Here is a 25,732-nt window from a genome sequence, read left to right as displayed (position 1 = left end):
ATTGCTCTAATGAAATTTTCTAAAACACCACTTTATATATGTAGGCTATATATTTGAAGTTGATAGGCCAAATAAGTAAAGAAAATGTAAAATATCAGTTAAACAATTGGTCATTGACAGATTATGAAAATAAGAAATATTGGATTTTTTATTTTAATATCTTAAAAAACAGAACTCTAAAGGGTATTTAGAGTTCTTTTGTATTTCTCTTATTTATAAAACGTGGAAAATGTTGGATAGGACATTTTTATTCATGATTGTGGGATTTGGTCAGTAAATTATCTAAATTAGTTCAATAATAACGTCTGCCAAACATGCGCTTTTTTATAAGAGAAATCACAAAACATAAAATGTTGCAGAAACTAATCAAAGATGAGAAAAAGACCAAATAAATATTTCTAGGAAAAAAATCAGCCCTCTTTTTATCCGTCTGCTTAAGGTCTGGGATGGAATAAAACTATAAAGTCTTTTAGAGGAGATTTTGTTAAATATTTTAAAAGCAATTATTTGACAGGTTACATGTTCAAGGCTATTGCGTCATATTTCCGCGCCATTCGGCTCTTCACTGCTGAGGACGGATCCAGCATGGGGCACCTTGGAGGCTCATTTCTGCTGATTGCGTTGCTAATTTTGCTTCACATTCGGGGTAAGAGGCATCAGTTATACATGCACGACAATTACAGTACATGTGTCCTTATACTTGTGTTTTTGCTCTGTGGTGGCGGATTAAAATTTGTCTGCAGGCGGTCGTATTGTCACTTCCCTGCTGGTGCTGCTTCAAACTTGCAGTAGACTCGTGCAGTTCTCACGTCACGGTGTAATTTGCGTCTCTAGATATCTGCTGCAGGAAACCAGACTTTCATTTTCATAACTTAGCATATGCGTAATAGGGCTGAAATATGTATGAAATAAGTTTGAAATTTATTTTTATTTATTTTGAGGGTAAAAATATAAATGTTAGTGGCAGCGACTCTGCGTGCTCAATATTTTATATTTTGCTTGATGGATCAGAAAAATACCCTTTAAAAAATTATGGAATGATTTCACACAAGTACGTCTAAATCCTATTGTTTAGTTCACAAAAAATAACAGAAAAAGCTATGTTTGGTTGTCAGTAAGGCTCCGTTATATACAATCTGAATGAAGTAATTCTATGTTTAAGTTGTTAGAAATAGGAAACAATTAAAATTAAACTGCATTTTAGTGATTTCAGTCAAACACTTTGTGTTTAACCCATTAAGAATCTTCTTGTCAGATAATTTGAACCATGACATTAAAACAGCGTTGCATTTGTGTGTTTCAGGTGCTGCATCTCACTCTTTACCCGCCTGTAACCAGCAGCTGGAGTTTACATGCAGTGATGGATCATGCTTATCAAAGCTGAAGTGGTGTGACGGCCACACAGACTGTGCTGATGGATCTGATGAGCACCACTGTGGTGAGTTCATGGTCTGCAGGGACTTTTAACTATATGCAACCATAGTAAACTCAAAATACTCCTTGATTCAGTCCTAGGGTCTTATGTGTTTGGACTCTAAATATTTAAATTAAATATCAAAATGCTGAAGCATAACAGATTCCAGATAGTCCATACTTGATAAACAAAACAAAGCCAACATAAAGAAATGCATGTGTGAAACACTATGTGCACCCTTCTTGCTTTTACAGGAGATAATAGTTAACACTTTACTGTAAAGCTTTTTAGAATGGCTTTTCCTCTCCCCCAACTACTATGGAAACCTTTAGTCCACTCTTTGTTGCTTGCATAATCACATTTGAGCCAAGTTTCAGCTTTTGAATGAATAGCTGAAACTTGCTGTTGTCAGTGCAATGACAACAGCATGCCCAGGTCCTGCAGAAAGAAAAAAAGAAAAAGTCATATAATATAAATGTATACTTAAGAGTACTATTTAAATGACCAAATTAACAAACAAAATAACCTAGAACAGAAAACCTCAATTTTTCTAAGGCATAAATGTATGTGTAAAGAGACAGATTTAATACAAGTGAACTTAATGCAAAAATCCAAACGTAGCACCAGAGAGTCATGAGATTCAGTCAATGCCTCAAATTCATAAAGTACAACTAATCTGCACTAAGTTCAAACAAGTGTTGTCGGGGACAGATTAGATAAAAGATGAATTCCCAGAGTATTCCCAGCTTCTCCAAAATCATTAGTGACATTTTAACCAAGCCCTCAAAGTCCAGCAGGCTCACATCAAGGCTTTATTAGATTAATCGGATTATTAGATTAATCGGATAAAAAAAAAACACCAGTCGTGCCGGTGTTTTTTAAGTTTTTTTTAAATAGCTCATTATTTTTAAAAAAACACACTTTACTTTCCAACATTTCTGCACACCATCTCTGAAAACCATTATGCTGAACCTGATATTAATGTGATTTTCAAGTTGCATGGCAGGCAGTGTTGTGCCATCTCTGCAGCAAAGATCACTACACAGATACTGTTTGGGATTATAATTTTTCTAAACCCTCCGAGGTCATTTGAGCCCTAAGTGCAAAGTTCCAGAGGGATCTGATGTAAAGTTCAACACTTCAGACCTGCAGAGCAGAGCTCTACAGGAGGGAAACCCTTTTACACCTTCCAGGTGTTAAACATTAACACTGATCTGTGTAAAGCCAGCAGGTTTGAATATCTGACCTACAGCGAGGGGCTCTAGGAGAACATAAAAACAAGCAGAATGGAAAAGTTGAGGGATATTTTCTATGTGAGAAAAAGATGGATCTATTTAGGCACAAACCGCATGGTGGCTCCAGAGCTGCAAGGCTCTAAATAACTTTGACTAAAATTAGGAAAGAACTAATCATTTTAAATATAGGTGTTCTCACAAATTCAGGTTTTAGCTATGTTTTATTTTGAGAAATAATTGCGTTGAATTTTCACAGTGACACTAAAAGCACAAATAATACTTTTTTTAGATATATTTTCATTTTTGTTGAGAATTTATTTGACCGAATTCCATAGAAGAAGATGTATAAGAAACTTTTCTAAAGTAAATATTTCTAAAAAAAACATTGCAAGTTGTTTTTATTCAGTATGTCATGTGATATTTGTTGCTCTAAATAAAATTTATGCAGCTGAACAACTTGAAAAAAATGGCTATTTAGAATGTAAAGGCTGTAGAGATCTGTCCTAAAGAAATGTTTGGAAAGAGTCAAGACAACAAGACTGCAGTAAGAACTAGTTATTAAGCATGGTGATGGCAGCATCATGGCCAGGGTATGTTTTCCTGAGCAACAAAAGAAAAAGGTTCAGAGCTGTTGTTCAAAGGTTATTAGAAAGTCTGGCTTCTTCAAAATGATTTATAAAGAATTGAGGTGATTGTGTTATCCTTGTAGTGAAGTGCTATATATTTTAGTTACGCCTCTAGAGGCTGTATCTCCCCACTTTATACCCTTACAGGCCGCAGCAGGTGTGGGAAAGAGGAGTTCACCTGCCGCAGTCGACGCTGTATATCATCAAAATTCTCCTGTAACGGTGTTGACGATTGTGGCGACGGGAGCGATGAGGAATCCTGTCACAACTGCACCCCTGGGTCTTTCTCCTGCGGGCCGACCGAGGCCTGCCTGCCCAGAAACAAGCTCTGTGATGGGTGGAACGATTGCAAAGATGGACGAGATGAAGCCCAGGGCCTGTGCGGTTCAGCCCAGGCCTCTCCTCAGAAGTCCTCAGCTTGTGCAGCCTCAGAGTTTCAGTGTGGAGATGGAGCGTGCATCCGGCATGCTTGGAGGTGTGACCATTCCTCAGACTGCTCTGATGGCAGCGATGAGGAAAACTGTGGTAAGTGAGGCATCTGGATGTAGACTGCACAGAAGTTTACAAAATATTCACTTTGTAGAACTTATTCTACTTTTTAAGTCAGAAATACAACATATTTTACCATTGGGGAAAAATTCAGAGAATAAAGAAAAGAAAAAAAAACATCTACATGTAAAAGTGTTGGCTCTCCCAGTCCTGATTATTCCAAATGTTATTAATGGAGCCCTTGTAGAATTTTTAGTTTGGTTCAAATTCACCACAAATAAAATATGTGAGGATAGAAAGAGGAGGAGAGCCTGGAAATGATGGATTCCCCCCAAGAGTAGGATAGAAATTGGGATTGTAAAGTTCTAGCAAGTCATAAATCTTAACAACTTTATTCTCCAAAAGCTCATTAACCAACAATCAAGATGTTTGGTTAAAAAGTTTTTAGCTAGTTTTCAAAATGCCTTGTGGAAATAAGGATGTTGCTGTTTTGCTGACCACCAGCAGAGGGCAATCAAGTGATTCTTCTGATAACTGGCTTTGCAAACTTAAAACATAATCAAATATTCAGGTTTAAACTGAGATATAATAACCAAACATTTCATGTCATGTACGCATTTTTAAATTAATTCTTAAAGAATTACTGACTTATTAACTGAGCTTCTGGTAATTATTTAGAAACAGAATTGTAACCGTCTGTTTAAAATGCGGTTTGTTTGAGAACTACTTCTTAACAAGACAGAAGTTCCTGGAATAGATGCCATAACTAAACAATAGCTTCTCAGAAGATAACTTTTGTTGCCCTGCAAGTGTGAATTTTCTGAAACAGAATTCTGTTGTCTGCTTGACTCTCTGCAGCCTTTTAACACAGTTCTAGGGACAATAGGTTTTGGACTATATTTATATTGTATTTCAGTCTATAATTATAAACAACAGAGATAACAAAAGCTAAGATTATTACCAGTCTTAGATACATCAATATACTAAGTTTTTTTAGTCAGTTTCATTTCATTAACACTTTTAGCTCCTCTGATATCCTTTTTAACGTTGATGTCAAATGTTTATGCAGCACTCTTCCACTACAGTGTGACTCTCTCAGCCACAGGCTTATATAACCCCATCAAGTGTGTGCCATTGGTTATTTGTATGATAGCTTAAAGGCTGGTATGTAAAGCATGAAGGTTGTTTGGACTCTGGTTATCTTTATGTTATGTTTAAAGCTACTGCCATGGTGTGTTTAAAAATGCAAAGTGCTACAATTGTAAAAAGAAGCCACGCATTTTAAAAACGTTTAATTAAAACAATTCATGAACAGAAACATGAAAAAAGGTACATGTTTCCTTCAGTTATTACCACAACATAAATATAAATGAACAGGAACAACAACTTTTCGATGAGTTTGGACAAAGATTTGTGCCAAAAGGGATTTTTTAATCTAAATCTTAAGCTAAATGATGAAATTGCTCCTCTTTACCATAAATGTATTGGGGGAGTTGGGATTTTTACATTTATTAAAGCAAACAAACAAAATTGTTGTTTGTTTGCTTGCTTGTTTTGTTGCCAAACAAAACCATTGTCCTGCCAAAGTTAAATAATAGTACAAACATAAATAAATGCTGCAGGCATATCTGCAGGCTGTGCTGTTATCGAAGTACAAACATTAGTAGGAAGGGATGACTCAAGTCAAGGAGCCGTATCATCAAAAGAAGCAGTGCTCTCTGGACCTTCCTGCCCCACCCCTGTGTTATCCAGTAAATGTGTTTATAGTCACTTTATTCAGTAAAATAAACAGAGAAAAGCAGTGATTTCCTGCCCAGTTCTACAATATGTCTAATAATAGAGGACAGATTTTAGGAGGACTGCAAACGTGACCAGTGGGCCAGTAGACCACATGCTGTTTGTTTAGATTAGCGTGTGTTGATAAAAAGCAATTGGTTAGAATAATAAAGCCTGAAAACATAAAACCACCACCTCTGATATTAATCAAAATTACAACAGATTTAAAATCATCCCAATCTGGGTTGCCTGAGCGGCCAGCTGCTCAGCAGGCTAAATCTACCCGTTGTTGTGGCTTACACATGAAGTGCAGCACACATCCATGTGTCCTGACAACAGTGTTAACATTTGGCTAATTACTCCTAATCCTTGCAGCATTCGGGGTCTCTTCCATGTTGTATGTTAATTACTTAGCTGTCTTTCTTCTTGCTAAGCTTCTCCTGTTGGAGGCTTTAGTTGAGTGTTCAGTGTGACACTTTTTTTTTACCTTCGTTTTTTGCGTTTTTTAAAAGCCGGTTCACTTTTTAACCATTACCAAAATATTATGCACATAGCATTGAAAAGGGCTGCATATTGTTGATTGCTATGCTTGTGATTTAAAAAAATATGTATTTATTGTGTAGGTCTACTGAATTAACAGTAGAAGTTCCATTAAAAAAAAGTTATTTGCCAAAAATCATCAAACTAATGTACTAGAAAAAAGTCCAGATTTATTTGTAGAAAACATTCAAAAACAATGTCTGCTTCTCAAAGACTTGTCAAGGAGCTCAGAGATAAGAATACCTCAGCCTTCATTGAGCAGAATATAAAAAAGATTTAAAAAAAAATAAGCAGTGCCCAAATGAAAAGTGAAAATAAAGACAAATTTGCAAATCTAGTGGAATGCAAGTTAGAAATGTTGAAGAGTATTGTTAAGAATGTTATTACCAATGTTGTATATCAGTGTTTGGTTTCTGTAATGGTTGATCTTCCAGATATCAGCAATCAGGATGAATGTCAGGACAATAACGGCGGCTGTTCCCATTACTGTTTGGACCAGCCCATTGGTTTCCTTTGCCATTGCCCGGACAATATGAAGCTGGTCGAAGACAGCCGCTGTGAAGGTGAATGACGGCCTCAATTTATTTTGCTGTGGACAATTCTGTAACGCTCAGCTTATGGCCCACCTGTTCATTAATGTTTGCATTTTTGTATCATCAGGTTTTATGCAGCTTTTTAAGAAAAGTACAGAATACTGTATGGTCGCTCTCCTTATTTTAACTTGGTCATTGCTAATCGATGTCTGTTTGCCAAAAATGTGTTTTGTTGATGTTGTAGAAGTCGATGAGTGTCTTGAGAGTGACATCTGTGACCAGCGGTGCGTCCACAGAAATGGCAGCCTCACCTGTGAATGTCAAGAGGGCTACCACATGGACCCACTGACCAAAGAGTGCAAGGCCGAGGGTGAGCCCAGTCATTTCAATCAAAAACCACTGACGCCATTAGAAGCTGCATGTTTTTCATATACAACTCCCACAACACTTAGTGGTCCAGAAGAGGATTAGAGTCTTTAAGAATAATTCTGATTTTAATCTAAGATTTCTGATTCTGTGTTAATCTGTGCCAAAATACAAAGAAATAATCAAGCATTACCAGGTGTGTGTCAGATATATGAAAATCCACACTGAAAGCCTGTCCAAAATTTGTTTAGTAGATTTGAATTTTAAGACTAGGTTTGCTGGATGGTTCGTGCACAACTTAAACAATTCTGATTCTGAGATTAAAATTAGAAATCTTTTTTTCCCTGTGGCTTCAATCTTCTTCTGTATATTTGAACCCCTGTTAAAGGTTTTTAACACACCTTAAAATGAATGGCTCTTTTATTGCATTTACAAAATTTCACACTGAAAATGTAGTAAAATTAAACTGCATGTTTCCAATTCAACTTTTAATATTTTGTGCAATCCCTTTTTGCCAATAGGGCATAACTTATTCTTTTCCTGTAGTCTTTGACAATGTTGGAATGTAAAGAGGAAAAGATATTTGACTAGTAGCCAACTCATTGTTTTATCAAACCCACCTCTGCTATATCATCCCTGAAATACTCTTTATGCTATCCAACCTTAATGATTTTTAATTCTGCATTAAACACAACCTGTTTACATATGCTTTCATACCCTTACAATGTGACGTTTTCTTGCTGTTTTTCAGAAAATATAATTAGTGTTTGAATAAAGTCATTTTTGAGCCAACAATTGTGCCAACAAATATGACAACAGAAACTATCCAAAAACCCAGGTTAAAAGTTTATGCAACCCAATTCTTTGTATCATGGATTGCTCCATTAAAGTTAATTTTTTAGTGATAAAACAATAATTTTCTCAGATGGTAAAGTTTTCCTTTCTTCTTAATTTACAGGAACGTTTCCTGTGTCCTGTTCCTGTAAATTCTTGTGCTGTTTTTTATGAACTGTATAATTCTGATTTTCTTAAAGTGGCTCAAGAACTGCTTTGATGGCAGTTCCGGGTTTAGGATTAACCAACAACCCGTCAGATTAACCTCTTTTCCTCTTTCCTGGATTACCGTCATGATAGAATGATAATTTAGAATGTTTATAATTTTTTAACGGGAATGCCATTTTATAGAACAATCAAGCTACTATGTTACCTTCAGTTGCTATAGAAATGGTTTATATATCAAACATGACCTGAAAGAAATTTAAAACCAGTCTGTCACGAGAATGAAAACTCATTTTCCTTTTTAGCCAAATCATTATCCCCCTAAAAGACCAAATTTTAGTTTTCTGGTGAATGTCACCACATTTCTCTTTCAAATAGTTAAATTTTCATGTCTTCTGGCAATAATCCATGGGCTTTTGGAAGAGAAATTGGCCCAAAGCATCAGAAATCCTTCACTGTGCGCAACAATTGAAAAGGGGAATTTTTTTTCACTTGCTGATTGAATTGCTCTGAAATGTGATACAAAAACACAGAAGGTTTGCTTTGGAAAAAAAATCCAGTAAATGTGACCACATAGATACTGCTCACTATCAAATGCAATCTGCTCAGATTTGTTCGGTTTGTTCAAATTTGGTCCGTCAGGATCAGTGCTAGTTGTTCAGGCTAACAGCTTCAAGGGGAACAACCTAATATCTATGTACTTTCAGGATTAATTTTTATTTATTTATTTTTTACTAAAAGAGGCTTTCCAATGCCATCATGATGTCATGTGTGGGATGGGAAACATTGACAAGGAGTGACATTTTTGTAATTCTGTCTCACACCACTTGCAATGGGTTAGGAGGTCATCCGGGGACGGATGGGTCTTCCTGATCAGCTTACCCGTCATTTCCTCTCAACTCTTAGTAAGATGCTCTGGCATACCACAGCACAGCACAGTGTTTCCCAACCTTGGTCATCAGGGCACACTGTCTTGCATGTTTTAGGCGTTTCCTTGCAAGTGATTTCAATTGACAGGCATTTACTGAACTGCACTGAGCTGAATCAGGCGTGGTAAAGATAAAACTTGCAGACAAGGATTGGGAAACAATGGCATAGTGTTAAATCTTGCTTTAAAAAAAAAAAAAACAAGATTCAATGTAACTTTCTCCTCAAATTGTTTTAGTCCCATCTTTTTTCTTATTTGGCATAACATTCATTCCTCTGTCAATCCTCCAGCATGAAATGACGGACTGGATCACCACAGGAAAAGCCTGGATTCTTGATGACAGGAAATCTGGGGTCTCTGCTTTAGTGTGGGAGGTTTGGGAGAGAGGCTGGGAAAGCTGGTTTTATAGGAGGAGTCCCTGCAGTGGAGACATAAATCGTTCCTGACACCAGCCTTTGGTTAGCCTTGTACATATTTGCCCTCATAGCACAATAAAAAAGAAAATAAGACAAACAGCCCAAGACTTTAAGTTATGCAACAACTCAAGAGCGCAGCAATTTGGATTACAACACTTGCTGAAAGTAATGAGTTAGTGCTCTCATGGCTGAAAAACATTTCCTTCCCTCTTTTTCTCTCATCAGAAATCAGTTGTTTCTGAACTGGTATCACTTCATTTTGTTTTTTCTAAGACTGAATTACCATGAGCACATACAGTTCTGGTCAGGTGTTTACATGCACTTGTGTGCTTTTGATTTTAAGGTAAAATAATAGGAAACAAACAACTTTATTGGAATCTGCCTTCATTTTAATAGCATTGAGGTTTGATTTTTGGAAAAACCATTCCAGAAGCTCAATTCTTTACATTTGAAAACCAATTATAACTTTGTTTGCTATCTTTGTCTTGTTGAAAGACCTAGTGTTTTTGTGCTCAGCCCTACGGTAGGTGGCCAAATATATTTCTAACAAAGCATTTCAATAAATTCTGAAATCGTGAAACAGTCAATTCAAAAATTCAGTTCGGAAAGTGAGGCTCAGTGATGGATTCATTACCCCCAAATTGATATAGTTGCATTTATTTTCATTAATTTTGTTGATTGTCTTAAATTAATCTTTTGACAAAAGTAGAATAACAACATGCATTTTTCATACAGGGATGTTATGTAGGGTAAAAAAAAGTCTAAAGATTTTTGTGAAAGAAGCCAGCTTGTGTCAATAAGTATTTTAACTGCTGTGCCTAATAAAACAGTCAGGATGTCTGTGTAAACATCATTAGTCTCAGTTACTGATCATGTTTTTACCACTATTGTTAGCTCTTGAAGCTTGTATAATTTTTTTTTATTGCTGTGGTGGTGTTGTTTTTTTTATTATTGTTATAAATAAAATTGCTAGTTGCAATCATTTTGTTTTGCTCAGATTAAATTAGGAAAATCTTAATAATTCTTTACGTCTGTTTTCCAGGAAGTGAAGCTCAGCTGTTTTTCAGCTCTTCAAAAGGAATCCAAGTGAAAAACCTGATTAACAAGGAGTATTCAATACTGTTGCCACATTCACTGGGACACGGCCCACTAGCAGTCCTGGCTTCCACCCATAGTGTGTACTGGGCGGAACAGGGACGCGGCTCCATATACAGGTAAGAACTGGAGCTTTGCTTGGTGTCTTTAACTTCATCCTGAATGTTTTTCAGATTGACATGATAACGTCTCTATTTTGTATTTGATCAGAACTGTTTAACTGGGTTAATAACAAACTTATGATTGGTGTTGAGCTACTTGAATAGGTTTGTCTTCATGTTCACACCTCTGCAAATAAATTAAAACAGCACCACTATGAGGAAGTTTCAGTTTTCACTAGGCCTGTCGTGATGAACAATAAATCAATTAATCGCACGATAAATTAAAACTATTGACGTCATTTTAATTCTCGGCATTATCGTCTCTTTCAGCCTTTTTCTCTTTTTGTTGATGATGCTAAATGAAAAAAGGCTCAACTCCGGTGCTCTCCACTGACTCTCTCTTCCTCATTTCCTTAGTGTAATGCCCAGCGCACACTACACATTCTTAGAGTTGTCAGCCGATTGTCGGCACATTTTCAAAATCTGAGAGACCACACATTAGCCGACAGAAATCCTAGGTATAACGGTTCAATCGGGCTCCATCCTGCCGTGTGGTGTCCAACAATGGGCACAAAATAATGGCTACAAGTCCAGTGAACTCATTTTAAAACCAGGCATTAATCGATGCTTTACTACAATTTACCTGCAAAGCACGTGGCTCTAGTGTAACATCCTGACTGAATGAAAATCATTAGAACCTATTTATGTCACGTTAACGAAGAACAGCTGAAAAGTTACCAGTTTCATCAATTGCATAGCAATTTCGCTCCAACTCCTCCCCTCTTCATTTCTATATTCTTTGCACGAAATGTTTTATAAACATTAATGTTGTTTCCACATATCATCTGTAATGTCCGCTGGACTTCGGGTTGCGCCGTATCAGCTGAAGCACGGAGGAGAACCCATGCTTTCTGATTGGCTACCTGTCACATTCAACAGGCTGCGTTAAGCTCCGAGTTTGTGCCCCTGATTTAGATTGGAGGGGCCACAATGATCTACCGTAAGACACCACACACACTACAGGATGATCGGTTATGAAATCACAAGCGACAATCTTGGAATGATCAACGTTCTAAGATTGCCATAAGGGAAAATGTAGGTGTAAAGTAACGTGTAATGTGAACTATTGCATCAGGTAGTCGATGTGCCCATCTTCTCTATTTAAATCTAATGATTACTGAAGGGGAATATGGTATACAGACTTTATAATCTGCATTCTTTTAGTTAAATCCAGTATTTATTTACACTTTGGTGTTTTTATTCAAGTACATTTTTGTTAATGGAGACTGAGAATCCATTTTATTTTTGGTTTTGGTTGTTATATTTATTTTACCAGTTCCAGTGTTAAGTGTTCTTTTGAAAATAAAGTGTATCTAACTTTGGCAGGAAATCACATGCATTATTACATCATTTCCATGAAATCAGTGTAAATATTGTTATTATTGTTTGAAGGTCTTCAAACAATATTATCGTTTATCGCAATAAATTTTGAGACAATTAATCGCTCAGCAAAATTTGTTATTGTGACAGGCCTAGTTTTCACTCCTAATAGCATTTCACGGTTCTTAAAATAAACTTTTCTCTGCACAGTGAGGGAACATTCTTTCGTTTTGCTTCTCATGCAATATGTCAATGCCGTCAAATCAGTCCTTCACTTACAACCATCAAAGTAAATGCAAACTGACACCCGGTCCGTGCCTGTACATAATAAATGAGCCTGTGCGCGTAGGACGACAGTGTAAAGTGGTTGGAAAAATGCTTTTCCTGTGTGTGTTTCCTTTCAGGGTGTGAAATATGTGCGTAAGCACATTTCGATGGCAGATAGCCCCCACATATGTTCCCTCTCTCTCTTGCTTCAGTCAGTAGTTCGACTGTCTGGTTAGCTTCTTAGTTGGTTTTGCTTTCTATTTTGTCTAACACATAGATGCTGCAAAGAAGAAAAATCAGTGAAATTACATTCTTGGTTGTAGCTTGCATGCTTTTCAATTCTTTCTGATGAAGTGCAATCCTGACACTAATCTAAATAATCATGTTTAGCTTTGTGTGACTGGGATAAGTACAAGCAAACCTTTCATTGTAGTTTTAGTGTGTGTGTAGGAGGGTGGGGGGGTATGTGTGTGTGTGTCATTTTTTGGGGAGGTGGAGGGAATATATGAAAAACTAGCTAACAGAAAATCAGTTTTGAAGTCTAAACAATGTCATATTATCAGCATCTCGCATGACTTCCTGTTTCCTGTCTTTCTCTCTCGTTTTTAATTAACCTGAATAAGAGGAGTAAGTGTCCTTCATTTATTCTTTCAGTTTTGAAATCTGATCCTTAAAACTTCAGATATTTGTAAGCACAGAATGATGGACAAGATAAAAAAAATATGCACTATGAAATGAACAAATTCTTTGCAATCTCCAAAAATAAATTCCAAAGAAGAAAATCTTCCATTTACAGTAAATATTTCAAAATTTTTGTTCATATATATTTTTTTTTATTAAAGAGGACAAGCAAAATAAAACAAGAAATATTTGACCCTGAGTTTTTCTTCTGATTTGCACATTTTTGGAAAAATCACATTTTATGTTTGTGTTTTGGAAAACAAATTTAACCTTGTGGATAAAATGATAGATTTTGGAAGGAAAATATAAATGATCTCAGCTAACAATTAATTCAGTAAAACAACCAAAAAAAACCAAAAGCATTGAAAAGAGTAAATATCCCTAGGTTTTATTATAATGGTGGAAAGTTATGAAAGCCAGGGGAAAATTTCAAAAGACCAACATTTTAATCTAACACCAAACTGGCAGAAAAAATTCAAATTTCCTGGAAAATAGAGATAACATAAGCAAATGCATTTAGTTTTTTTTTTTTTTTTCATTTATCAGACACTACTTCCTGGTTTATCAGACACTACTTCCTGGTCTTGTTAACAAGTTCCTTCTTGTTAAACTTTAAGGAACTTTAACAAGTTCCTTCTTGTTAAAGAAGAAGTTAAAGAAGTTTATGTGCGACTGCCAGCAGTCGCACATAAACACGGTTATGTAAGCAGATAAAAAAGAGATAAGAAAAGAAAAAGACAGAGGGTGTTTTTACTAAATTTCATCTACTGTAATCTAGATCCGAGTTCTGATTGCTCCTTTTTTGTTGTATTTGTCCTCCCACATCAAAGTAAGTTTGCCAAACTATTTAGACCTTGGTAGGATGTTTCAGATTTGATTTGATTCAAGTTGTCTTTTTTAAAAACAGGACTACATATGTTTTGTAATAAGTCTAGAGAAATTTGAGTCAATCTGATGCTGTTTTATGATTTCTGGTTTAGATCACATAGTGAGTATTGTTTATTATACCTGTTGTTTTCTTTTATTCAGCTTAAGGTTATTGAGTTTAATCGATAAGCAATTCTGTTTTCATGCTTGAGTGAAAGAACAGAGAAAATTTAGAATACCCAATGTTGAGAGGTTTGTTCTACCAAAGTCTAAAATGTGGAGTTTTCTATACTGTAAATCCCTTTCTTAATTTATAGAAGTATTTTAAATACTAATGTTCAAGATTGATTATCTAAAACCACAGAGAAGTTAGAAACATATGAACGGATAAAAAAATGATAACCTATTTTTTTCTCTCTGTTTTTTCACCGGGTTTCCTGTCTGTTGATGCTGCATGTCTCCTCTGTAAGCTAAATTAATAGATATAATGGAATGAGTTAATTTTCTATCTGCGTCCTTCTTGTCTTGTCAGGACGGCATTAATGTGGAACGTTTTGACCTGTTCGTGAACACTAACTTTTGTCCACATAAGATAGTGTGGCAATACTTATCTTACTGGGTTGGTTCGACTCACTGCTCAAGGCTGAAAAGTTTTAACGTCATGGTAGAAAATGTTTGAGTTGTTATGAAACAGTAGTTTGATGATTCCAATGTTAAGGCTCCTCTCTGTCTTGAAATGGAGTTTTGTGATGAGGGTTGATGGTGGTGAGACCCAGAGTGGAGAACATGTGTTTTAATGATGTCCAAAGTTCACACAATGCCAGGAATCACAAGTGAACAAACATAGATACAGACTCGGGTGGGCGTCTGAGTCCACCAGAGTCAACAGTTATCCAATCTGGTTGTTTGTCTGTTTCTGTCTGACATGAAACAGACAACGTCAAGGATCCAATAGGCAGGAGCAGGAGACACAAGTGAGTTTGAATATTGGGGGGAAATTAGGGGAACAAGAAACGGTAGGAAACAATTAAGGGCATGACACAAAGACATGGGGACCAAACTAAATACAAACACAGAAACATAAATCCTCTCACTCTCCATTGGTGTTATTTCCCCTCTTTTATTTATTTTTAATTTAATTGTAGTCAGTTAAGCCTTCCTGCTTTAAAAATTTATTTATTTCTAAAATTTGTAGTGTGCTCAATTACATTTGGCCTGTTTTTAACTCCATTCAATTCCCCAAAAGAATAAATAACATGTTTTGATGTAGTTTAAGTTAGAAAGAATTTCAGATTAAATAAAAGTAGCTAGAGATTTAATTCAGGTTCATTTTTGTCTGCAGACTTTAGCTAATCTATTATTTTTTGCTTTCATGGAGTTCAGAGGACTGGAAAGTTTTCCAATCCTGTTTTATTGATATCCTTTGGATTGAATTGATTGCTGGTTTCACGTGAGTGTACAAAATATATATTGATATCCTTCAATTAATCAAGCCACTTAGTCAACACAATGACCTCTGCTGTTTTTCCTCTATGGTCACTGGCAGAGTAATGTCTATCAGATTCATTCATGCTCACACCTGGTTTCACAAGGCAACCTTTGTGAGTTTTTTTCTCACTTTCACAACACACCATTGTGGGTGGCCCCGACATATGACACGCTATGGTCCAAGGGCCCAATTAGCAACTAACTAGCTACCCTCTAAGACACCAGAACACAATCACTCCACCAGAGAATTGATTTGGCACATGTTCTGAAGACTGAAGTGAAAATTTCCAACTGCCCAGATGAAAAATCCAAATATCTTCGGAAGAAATGGTTTATGGTCCGACAAGACAAAGATTGAGCTATACACGTCATGCATGGTGGTGGTAATGTTATGCTCTGGGCTGTTTTGCAGCCATTTTTACAGATGGATTCATTCCTAAGATGAGTGTCCACAGAATTTGATATAAGCTGTCTATTTTCACATTTTATCTTTCAGGATGTCAGTAGCTGAAAACACAAAGGAAGCCATGCTGGTGATGAAAGTTCAAAGTTCAGTGTCTGGGCTTGCTGTGGATTGGATTCACCAACTTCTCTACTGGACCAACATTGAGGCAGGTTCACTTAATGTGGCGCTGCTGGATGGTTCGTTTCAACGTCAACTGATCACTGGGCTCAACAAGCCCTCTGCGGTTGCTGTGGATCCTCTCCAAGGGTAGGGTGATCAAAAATTTGAAACAAATGTTTTGTGTGATTAAAAGTAACATGGACTCTGTTGTAGCTTAATAAAATGTGAAAGAGGCATCATAAGGGAATATGTTTTAATATTTTCTCAATAGTTTTCCTTACTGTATGAACAGAGGTAAAACAGATTGAAGATTTTAGTTGCTATTAATGGAATATAAAGTATTTTTTAACTATTGACATATGTAATTTGAAATTCAAACTGTACTTAATCTGGTGAGGTGAAAACTTGGGACACTTGAAGTTCTGATTATCAGGGTCTTTACTAAAACAATCTGAGTTTGTGGTTTACTAGATAAAGTTTGCTATATAAAAATACTAAATGAACCAATCACCCACTCCATTCATCTTGTCATGAACAGCTTCAAGACCTCATCCCTCTGTGGTCCATGGTCTTCATGAGGCTGTCACAGAAAAACTTTATTTATACAAAGATTAAATTACACACAGGTTCAGTTATGTATAAAGACCATGTATTGTTTTTCTAAACATTACTATCTGTAACACGAGTCTATTAACAGCTGGAGCTGACCTTACAAAGAACGATAGATGTGCTTTACATAGATATTTTGCATGGATGAGGAAATGGGATTAAAAAAACAACCAAATCTCTGATTTTTTTTTTTTCCCAGCTTCCTCTTCTTAGCTCAGTGTGGCAGCACTCCAGTGATTGAGAGGGTCACTCAAGATGGATGGACAAAACTTCCTTTGGTCACTTCTTTAATCCGCCAGCCTGTTGCCCTCTCTCTTGGTATGTTGATAAATTTTGCATAGATAAATTTTGCATAGATAGAATTTGCACATTCATCTGTATAGATGAGCGTGCAAATTATATCACAAAATATAATATATTTGAAAATGTGATATATTTTCAAATATACTATGATTTACACTTTCATCACAATCCCCTTGTTGGGGAAATTATCTAAGTTCATTTACTTATGAGTTTATTTGAAAGTTTATGTTTTCATATTATTATTTTGTTTGTTGTTTACTTGGCTCTTTTCTCTTGTGGTACATTATTAACTGTTTCTTGGGTGTTTGTTTAGGGGTTAGAAACGTTTACACATTCCTGTGTCATCAGCTGCTTTGGTCATTAGCTGCCTGTGTTATCAGCTGCCTGTGAAACTGATTGCCCTTGTAAGGGCATGTCCACAGAAGGTTCCAGAACATCCAGTAGTAAAGGTCTTTGATCCATTCTTTGTGTGAAAAAGCCCAACCTCTTTTCTTGTAATCATAATAAAAGGCAGTTGGGGACTGAGAGCCGACAGAGTTGACCCCAGACAGTGTTTGACGGCGGTTCTCCGCATCTGGCCTCAGCTTCCCTTTTCTGCAGAAAAGCAATTTGTGTTTTTGGTTGATTCCTTGCAGGTTAAGAACTAAAACAGACCCAACACCCCTCTTCTGATAAGAACATGTAGCGTTTTATATTAATCACGTCACATTTTATTTTCTTCCCTCATGGTTTTTTTTCAGCAGAGTCCTCCACAGAGGGTCTGCCGGTCTCATCAGCTCATGATCACTGCATGGGGAAGCCTAAAAGAATCTGCACGCTCATGAGCGTGCAGATTCTTTTAGGCTTCCTTGTTTTAATTTTACATATCATTTGCTTTCAAAAAGATTAGAAAAATAGAAAAGTCTGTTTCCTCTTTTCAACAGGAACAGCTGCAGCATAAATTTTAACTTCATCATCAGTAGTTTAGAGACCTGTGAATCCTTCAAAATGCTGTTTTACCATTTAAAGTTGTTTTTATGCTTTTATGTTGACAGCCTTTGTGGTTCAAATCAATACCTGGTCTACTGTTTAGATTTCAGTACCAAATCAGAAGATCTCTTTGATTTAAATCAACACTTCTGAATAAATGTGTGTCACTCTGTACCTACGCTAATGGTGGTGAATAAATATATATTCATGAATTTTTTCCCCCCTTAGATTTGCCTCGACAGTTGCTCTACTGGTTTGACCAGGGAATGAGGAGCATCTCCAGAATAGATCTTGAAGGCCGCCACCGTAAAACTGTGGTAGAATCAAACGGCTACCTGGACCGGTTGTTTGGACTTGTAGTATTTGAGGTACAAAGTCAAAATTTAGGTTATGTTCACATTTCCATTTCAAAGCCACAGCTTTAAGAGTTGCAGTATTAAACCACAAAAAATATCAGTCGTATCCTTGTCTTTACTGCCTAAACTCATTTAATGAGTTTGGAAATTTCTCCAGTCATATGAAGTGTAACAGCAAACTCCCTCTACCTACTTGTTATGCCAAGACATCAGTCAGATGTACCAATTGACTGAACAAGGGGAACTCCTGTTGTTCTTTGTCAAGGTATGATGGTTTGAAATAAACATTTTAAACAAAATGCAAGGGTTAGTGTGAATATGGCTCTAGTAACCACATTAATGCCTTACAACAAAGCACAGAATGATTACAAAATAAGAAAAAACACATTTTCAATTCAGTTTCTTCCTATATAAGGCTTATGGAAGTAATACTTACAATGGGTAATGTATTTATATGTTGGAACAGGATAGGATGCTTCCAATTTCAAAAATATATCTGTATCTTCTTGATCTCCAAATGGCACAAAGAGAAAATAACTTTAGAACAGAGCTTGTGTACAAACAAGAGGTTTCACTTCAACATAAACTGAAAGTTTCTGTTTGGGTCAGGAGGATTTTTGACTTAAACAAAGTTGTGTTCATTCAGGGAAGTTACTGAAGTAAGCGAAGGGATACTTCATAAAAATACACAAAGTAAAAAGTATGGTTATTCAAGTAAATGTAACTGAGTAAAAGTAACCAATACGGCTTACAGCTAATGAAAAGCCAAAAACTCAGTTTCTCCTCAGAGAGGTCAGATGAGTTTGCTGCTCGAGCACACCCAGGGTCTTTAAAGCAGAAATTGGTGGTTTTGGCCGTGTGGCCAGGTACCAAGCCATGAGGGAAAATAAAATTGGCATCAAAATAAGGTTTCTCAGCAGAGAGAAGTATGAAGTGCTCTAAATCTTTCAGCTAGGAGGTGGCTACTAAATGTGAAGGGGGTCTAATCATTGTTTGCTGGACAACTGGTCTTAATGGGTCTTTTTTCTTGGTAAGATTTATTTAATATTCAAATGTTATCTAAACTTTTTTTTCAGTTGTGAGACATATTAATCAACATTTACACAAACATGCTTAAGATACATCACACTATTGTCTCCACATGAGATATATTAACTTCTTGAGATGCACCTACAAATGACTCTCACAAACTACCGTAATAAGCTTAAGAAACAGGATCAAACATTCTGTGCAATAAAAAAAACCCATTTCGGACATGACAGTTGACATCCATGTCTGCTCATTCTTCATCAGGGATCTTTATATTGGAGTGATGGAGCTACACACTCCGTATGTCGTGCCAACAAACACAATGGCGGAAATCTCCAGGTGATGATGTCAAACATTACCGTACCTGGCAGTTTGGCCATCGCTCATCCAGCGCTTCAACCAAAGGGTAGGATCTGTTAAACCCTACAAAAGAACCTTTATGTATCTGCTTTTTGTTGACTTTTTAAAAACCATTGGCGTCTCCTTAGGAGTGGTTGCGTGTGGACGTCCAGGGATGGTGTGCCAGCACGGATGTGTGATCAATCTGATGTCAGAGAGGCAACAATTCAGCTGTGACTCTCGACACACAAGACCCAACAAAACTCAAGTTCCTTTTATCTCACGCTCTGTTCCTGCATCAACTTTATCTCACCCAATGTTTGCTGGAATCCTGTCTCTTATCAGTGAGTCACAATTCCTCCAAATATTTATTCACGACTTCATTATGAGGAAAGAAAGTTCACAAACACTTGATAAAGTCACCAATTGGAAAGACAAAGCCTGGATTTTAGTTTCCTTTAAAAGTGACTGAAGGTCCAATATGGACCATGAAAGATGAAAATCAACATATGTTTTTAATTAAAAGTACAGGCCGTGAGGTGCTGGATTTCCTTGTCGCATTGTTGACTTGTTTTTCAACTGAAATACATTTTAACATGCACTGGTGAAGCATTGCCTATTAGAACCAAACAAAAAACATTTTCACACAAACTCAAACAAATACGTCAAAGTTTCAAATGTCATCTTTTTGAGCTGTGTCTGAAGCAACACTTTCAACTTCACCAAATAGATTTCTATGATTAAGGCACATTTCTGATGTCGTTGTAAATGTCAATGTTTGTGCAGTACAGAACAAATATTCAAGAGAAGTTAAAGATAAAATTTCAACACAAATATGAGGGAAGTCAGTGGACTAACCCGCTTGACTGGCAAACAGTGACGTGTATTAATTCTGAATGACGTCGAGCTTCGCGTTGCGCTCCAGAAAACTACAAACATAGAGACTAATATGAACAGCCACGAATAAACGTGTCCGTAGTTGCCAATAATTATAATGGCAACTTAACGCCACTGTAATTATTAATATTAAGGTAAGTGTCACAAATCTGTGCAGCCATCTGAGCTGTGGAGCTGCAGGAGGAGCTCTGTGCGCTGCAACACCAAACTCAGGGCCGTAACGCAGAACCTGGAGGGAGGGGGCTGGGGGCGCTTTAAAATCATTCTTAGAGTTTTCTAGACAACAATGGACCACACAAATTATTGATGTTTTTTTTTTTTTTTTTGTACAATCTCCTCTTCAGTTCAACCTTATCAGTGGAGACACATTGTTGATGTTACTATTATAAAATAGCTTACAATTAAGTATTGGCAAAGATCAATGTTATTTTCACAGGAGGTGGAGTGTTGTTGTTAGCAGCTGCTGAAAGTAACTAAAAAGTTACTTTTAATGTAACTTAGTTACTTTCCAAAACAAGTAGTCAGTAATCTAACTAAGTTACTTTTTCAAGGAGTAATCAGTAGTCCGATTAAAGTTACTTTTTCAAAGTAACTATGCCATTACTGCTGGCAAAGCCTACGTACCTTAACCTGCACAAATGAAATTCACACAAAGATGAAATGCAGTCATGTGTTTCAGTGTAGATTTAGTTAAAACAGCAAAAAGTTTAAAACCTTTACAATTCAGTAGCTGATAGCATCAATGTTCCTGTAGAGCATTTTGAGATCTGTCTGAAACCAAAAAGCCAACAATCAAAACAGTGATCAAAAATTTGATAAAATCTGCAGTCAGCGTTTTATTGCTTGTACCAATGATTGCACCAGTTATGCTAAGAAGCAAGGCTGAAGTTGAAAAAAAGCACAATTATCCTTTTCCAAGCATATAAAAACACAGGGTTTTCTTTGCACGTCAACCTTGGGTGTCCAGCCCCAGTTTTCAAGCGTTGGATCCTCCCAGTTTCAGGTGTGTCTCTGCCCCGCCAGCTGATTCAAACAGTCCAACACAATCTCAAACATTATGACATCTCCTCAGCACGTCATAATGTTCTGCAGATGTCATTAGATTCAGGTGTGTTGAACCAGGGAACAAACTAAGGGTGCATTCACACCTACTCTGTTTAGTCCACTTTAATCAAATTCTGGTTCATTTGCCTAGAAGGGGAGGTTTGAATGCACTATCAAACTCAGCGGATCAAAAAAGTGAACTCTGGTCTGCCTGAACACCCACGTCTCGGTTCGGTTGAAGTGAACTCTGGTACAGTCAAATTCATTTGAGTACCAAGGGGACCGGAGGACACACTAAAAGGATTGTTGGATTGTTGCAGGCCAGCAAAGGAAAAAAAAAAAATCTTAGTTTGAATGTTTCTCGTTACATCAAAAAGTTCAAACATCAGTGGACTTGTCTCAGATGGACATAATGAGTCACTGTTGAGAAACTGTGTTTGAGAAGCTTTATAAGTTACAGCTCTGCTGAGTAATATTTGTGCACTCAGAGGAGGTGGATGACATCATGCAGAAACTTTACATCAGCGTCTCAAAGAGCCCTCTGCCAGGTTGGCACATCCTGCTGAGTGATGCTTGTCTCCTGTTTGTCTCCCAGTGCTTCTCAGTATGCTGCTGGTGGGGATGGCTTGGTGGTGGTGGAGGGAAGAGTTTCGTCCTTCCAGGTCTTTCACATTGCAGAATTTTTCTCTGAAAGAGTCGCAGAACCCACTCATCGATCAGGGGCCTCCTGCGGGCCCCAACACAACTTCAGTCAAGGTAAGTTCAGGTGAAACACATGGTAATACACTGCTGTAAAAATGCATTTCCCTCATACAGATTTCTTCTGTTTTTACTCAAGTATTTCAGATTCCAAAAAAATAAAAATAAACTAATTGTAATAACAGACATCATTAATCTGACGTAATGCAAAACAGAGTTGTTAAACTATGCTTAATTTATTAAGGTGGCTAAAAACTGTCCAAACTAATCTGGGCCTATGAGAAAAATTAAGCCTCTCCCTAATCCAAACATCTGGTTGTCCCACCTTCTTCCAGAAGCAGCTGACGTCAATAATTGGCAGTGAAACTTTTCACATCACTGGAAAAAAAAAATTGACTCACTATGCTGTGTGGAAAATTAATTCTTCCACACTGAAGAGGTTTTAAGGATTAGCGGCCTCTTTAAACCATTCCACTGTACCTCAACCAGAATAAAAGCCAGACTTTAAAATGGTTTGGACACACATCTTCCAAAATGCTCTTCTTTAGCCTTCCAAGTTGGAGTGATTTTGATCCTGATGTTCTTGAGATCGGAGCTTGAGTTGGTGTTTTGCTTATTCAATCTTTTTAGCCTACTTCATGTCGTTAGACAGGTTTACAGATGATGACTGTAGAACCAAATAAATGTGATTTATCATGGTTAATTCATAATTTTATAGGAGAGGTTGTTTGGGATAGCGTTTTCACTTAAAAACTGTTTTTGTGACTTAGGTTATCTTTGATGTTAAAATTAGTTTGATCAGAAACAATCAAGTGTGAATGCAAACAAAAACGAAGTAATATTTGTTATATTCTTCTTGCAAACAGTAATTCTATTTGAATGGGTGTGTTTACAAATACGAACAAGGCTCTAGCCTTGAAAAATTGTAGTATATCTTTTATTCTCTTTTCAACTGAAAAACAAATTTGATCTTGTAACATTTATACAGGTTTGTCAAAGTCCATAAAGCTTTTTTTATATGGTGACTTAATATATCAATGGTTTGCCATGAAAAACATAGAGAAACAGGCCTTAAAATTAAGCGAATGTTTCATAACTCTCACTCAAGTTTCTGTTGTTTTATTAAATGTCATTGTCACTAAGAAACACAGATAATTATCTGTGTTTCTCCAACTGGTAAAGGCTGCTGCTTCTGTAACCACATGATAAGCAGGCGTTTCCTCTTCAAGAAACCAAAACAAGTGTGCAACATCACCAGTTGTCATTCTAAATGTTGTGCAAAGCATGAAAATGCTTTGACCTTTTGCCTTTTATGTTCCTACTTTTCTCCTCCTTTTTGCAGTTCTTGTCATTTATTTGACAAATGACAAGAACTGTTCAAATGGTAAAAGCATAAGTTCAAACAACAATTAATTTAGATTTGTAACATAACTTCGAATTGCAACTAAAGCTAAACTTTTTAGTCTAGGTACAAAAGCATCTGAATATTTTATTTTTTTGATTATTCCATCTGTTATCACTCATGAATTAAGCTCTTGTAATTGTCACTCTTGCAGCTTCTCAGACTCATTTTGTGATTTCCAGTGTGAGTTCAGTAAATAATGTGGCTCCCATTCCGACAGGAAACCCTTCTCAGTCTGGATTTGGACTCTGAGTGAAGGTGCGGCGCCAGCAGACAGCTGGCTGCACCCCTCCTGCTAATGTTTCATCATGGGACTAAACAGACACTCCCAGACTTTTATGTCGTCACTTCCCAGCATCATTTGGGTGTGAACGTTGTTGAAGCAATGATATGAATGTCTGAGGTCTGGGAGCTGTGGTGGCCCGCCATCATTACTTGGTTCCCTCAGTTTGAAGGGTAATAACTTTAAATCCTTTTGGATTTCTGCTGTTGATGTTTATGATTCACTCTGAGAGCCTTTGTGCACAAATGACAATAGGATATCAAATTATTAGCAAGCCAACATATTTACTAGGTTAAGAGTTGCAACCTGAGACTCTTTGACATGTAGTAGAAATAGGAACTGTTCAAGCTCATAATTAAAGTAACTGGGCACCTGAATGTTAGAATGGGCCACAGTTTTCTAGGATCAGATTTTCTATTATATTGTCTGAAGATGATGGAGTGTTGAATTGCTGGGTTTGGTCGAGTTGTTTTTGTTTTTCAGAGAGTTAAAGAACAGTATATGCAATATATTTAAGTGCACTGGGTATTTAATATGATTATAAGTATTAAAGAGTACATTGTGGGGTAACTTAATAGTTTTCTTTAATAAAACAATTGCTCTTCTGGTTTGCTCTTATTACCATCAGCTCTGTGGATGTACTGTGACTTACCTGCTGCCCAATGAGTACTTGAATAATTTAAAATGTGCATTATTGTTTTATGCTCTGAAGACAAAATACGTGAATTAAATCTAAACTGTCAAAAGGCAGAGGGAAAAAAATAAACCCTAATTTGTTGAGTCTAGTCAAATATTGTCACATTCCTTTTTTTTCCCAGTTATTGAGTTGAGATTTTGGTTTCTGATCACATTAAAACTGTAATGAGCTTAAACTTCAAGTGGCAGTTCTCTCTTTATATAAGAAGATGCCACCGACATCCAGGATTTTGGTGGCATTTATTCTGCCTGAAGCCTGAAAGGAAATATTCCTGCATTACAGTATAGTTTTATGTAAAAACGACAGGATTTAATTTTATCTACCTACAGTCCCTTTTGAAAGTATTTACATCATTTGATCCCTAAACACACAATGTAAAAAGGTAAGGAAATAAGATAATGGTTTTCTCCTTAAAAATCTGAAGTGTATGAGATGCTTCTATATTCAACCCCTTTAGTCTGGTGCTCTTAAATACACATTAAATACAGCTGTTCTGTTGGACCTGAAGTTGTACCTCAAAGTCCTTTAGGTATATCTTTACAAGTTTTCCACAGACTCCCAACTGAATTTAGTTCTGGACTTTGATTAGACCATTTTGACACATAAATATGCTTTGATCTCCTCCCAGTCTGAAGTCTTCTGGAATCACTACAGGTTTTCTTAATAATTTCATGAATACCAGTTACTAATCGGACAATTTAAAAAATATGTAGCAGTATCGGAGTACAAATGCTTTAAAAAAGCACTGAAAACTGTGCCTTCCTCTTCATGTAAAATCCATGTTTTTGGTTATAATGTTTGTGTTTTTAATGAGATCAAATTTGAAACCTTTTAAGGGGTTCGGTTATTTGTGAAAGCAACTGTATAAGTATTATTTGCTCCTTATTATTTTTCTAATGCTGTGTTCAATTATGCCATGAATATTGTACCAACATTTCTTCGGGATGAGTGAATAATGGCAACCTCACAGTTTTGTTTCGTGTAAATAGTTGGGGTAAAGCGATGAGGGTTTCTTTGACTGATAGTTTGCTTTCTGAGCTCTTATTCTGAAATGGGAAAACACGTTTTGTTCTTTTAACATTCCTGTGTTTGAATTTCTGACAGTTTGTTTAAGTCTTTTATTTTTGTGCAAATGTAGACGCCTTCAGGGCAAATGGTTGAGAAATAATGCTGCATCTATGCTTCTGTGTTCTATGGTTGGTATTTATATTTAAGGAAGGGTTTGTTTATTTATTTTGGATGGAATTTTATATGTTGTAGAAGTTTATTTGTACTTGGTACAACACTGTTGATGCTGTAGATGAACCCAATAAATTAATGTTTTGGGTCTAATCAGTTA

At 36.5% G+C, this 25,732-nt stretch overlaps 1 protein-coding gene across 1 annotated transcript; it reads left to right on the top strand.

The window, feature by feature from the left end:
- Window positions 1-515: 515 nt before the first annotated feature.
- Window positions 516-25,732, top strand: LOC122838851 (low-density lipoprotein receptor-related protein 8-like). The gene is made up of 13 exons (XM_044129854.1): window positions 516-646; window positions 1,304-1,438; window positions 3,423-3,800; window positions 6,515-6,643; window positions 6,858-6,983; window positions 10,365-10,536; window positions 15,698-15,913; window positions 16,575-16,693; window positions 17,876-18,015; window positions 19,297-19,438; window positions 19,521-19,715; window positions 21,908-22,068; window positions 23,634-25,732. Exons 1-13 carry the CDS (start codon window positions 520-522, stop codon window positions 23,667-23,669), a joined length of 2,076 nt encoding a protein of 691 aa, XP_043985789.1. The 5' UTR covers window positions 516-519; the 3' UTR covers window positions 23,670-25,732.

This window comes from Gambusia affinis, linkage group LG10 (genome assembly GCF_019740435.1).
Source record: "Gambusia affinis linkage group LG10, SWU_Gaff_1.0, whole genome shotgun sequence".
Taxonomy (NCBI): domain Eukaryota; kingdom Metazoa; phylum Chordata; class Actinopteri; order Cyprinodontiformes; family Poeciliidae; genus Gambusia; species Gambusia affinis.
The sequence above is the reverse complement of the archived record's forward strand: the minus strand, read 5'-3'. Positions and strand labels throughout refer to the sequence as shown.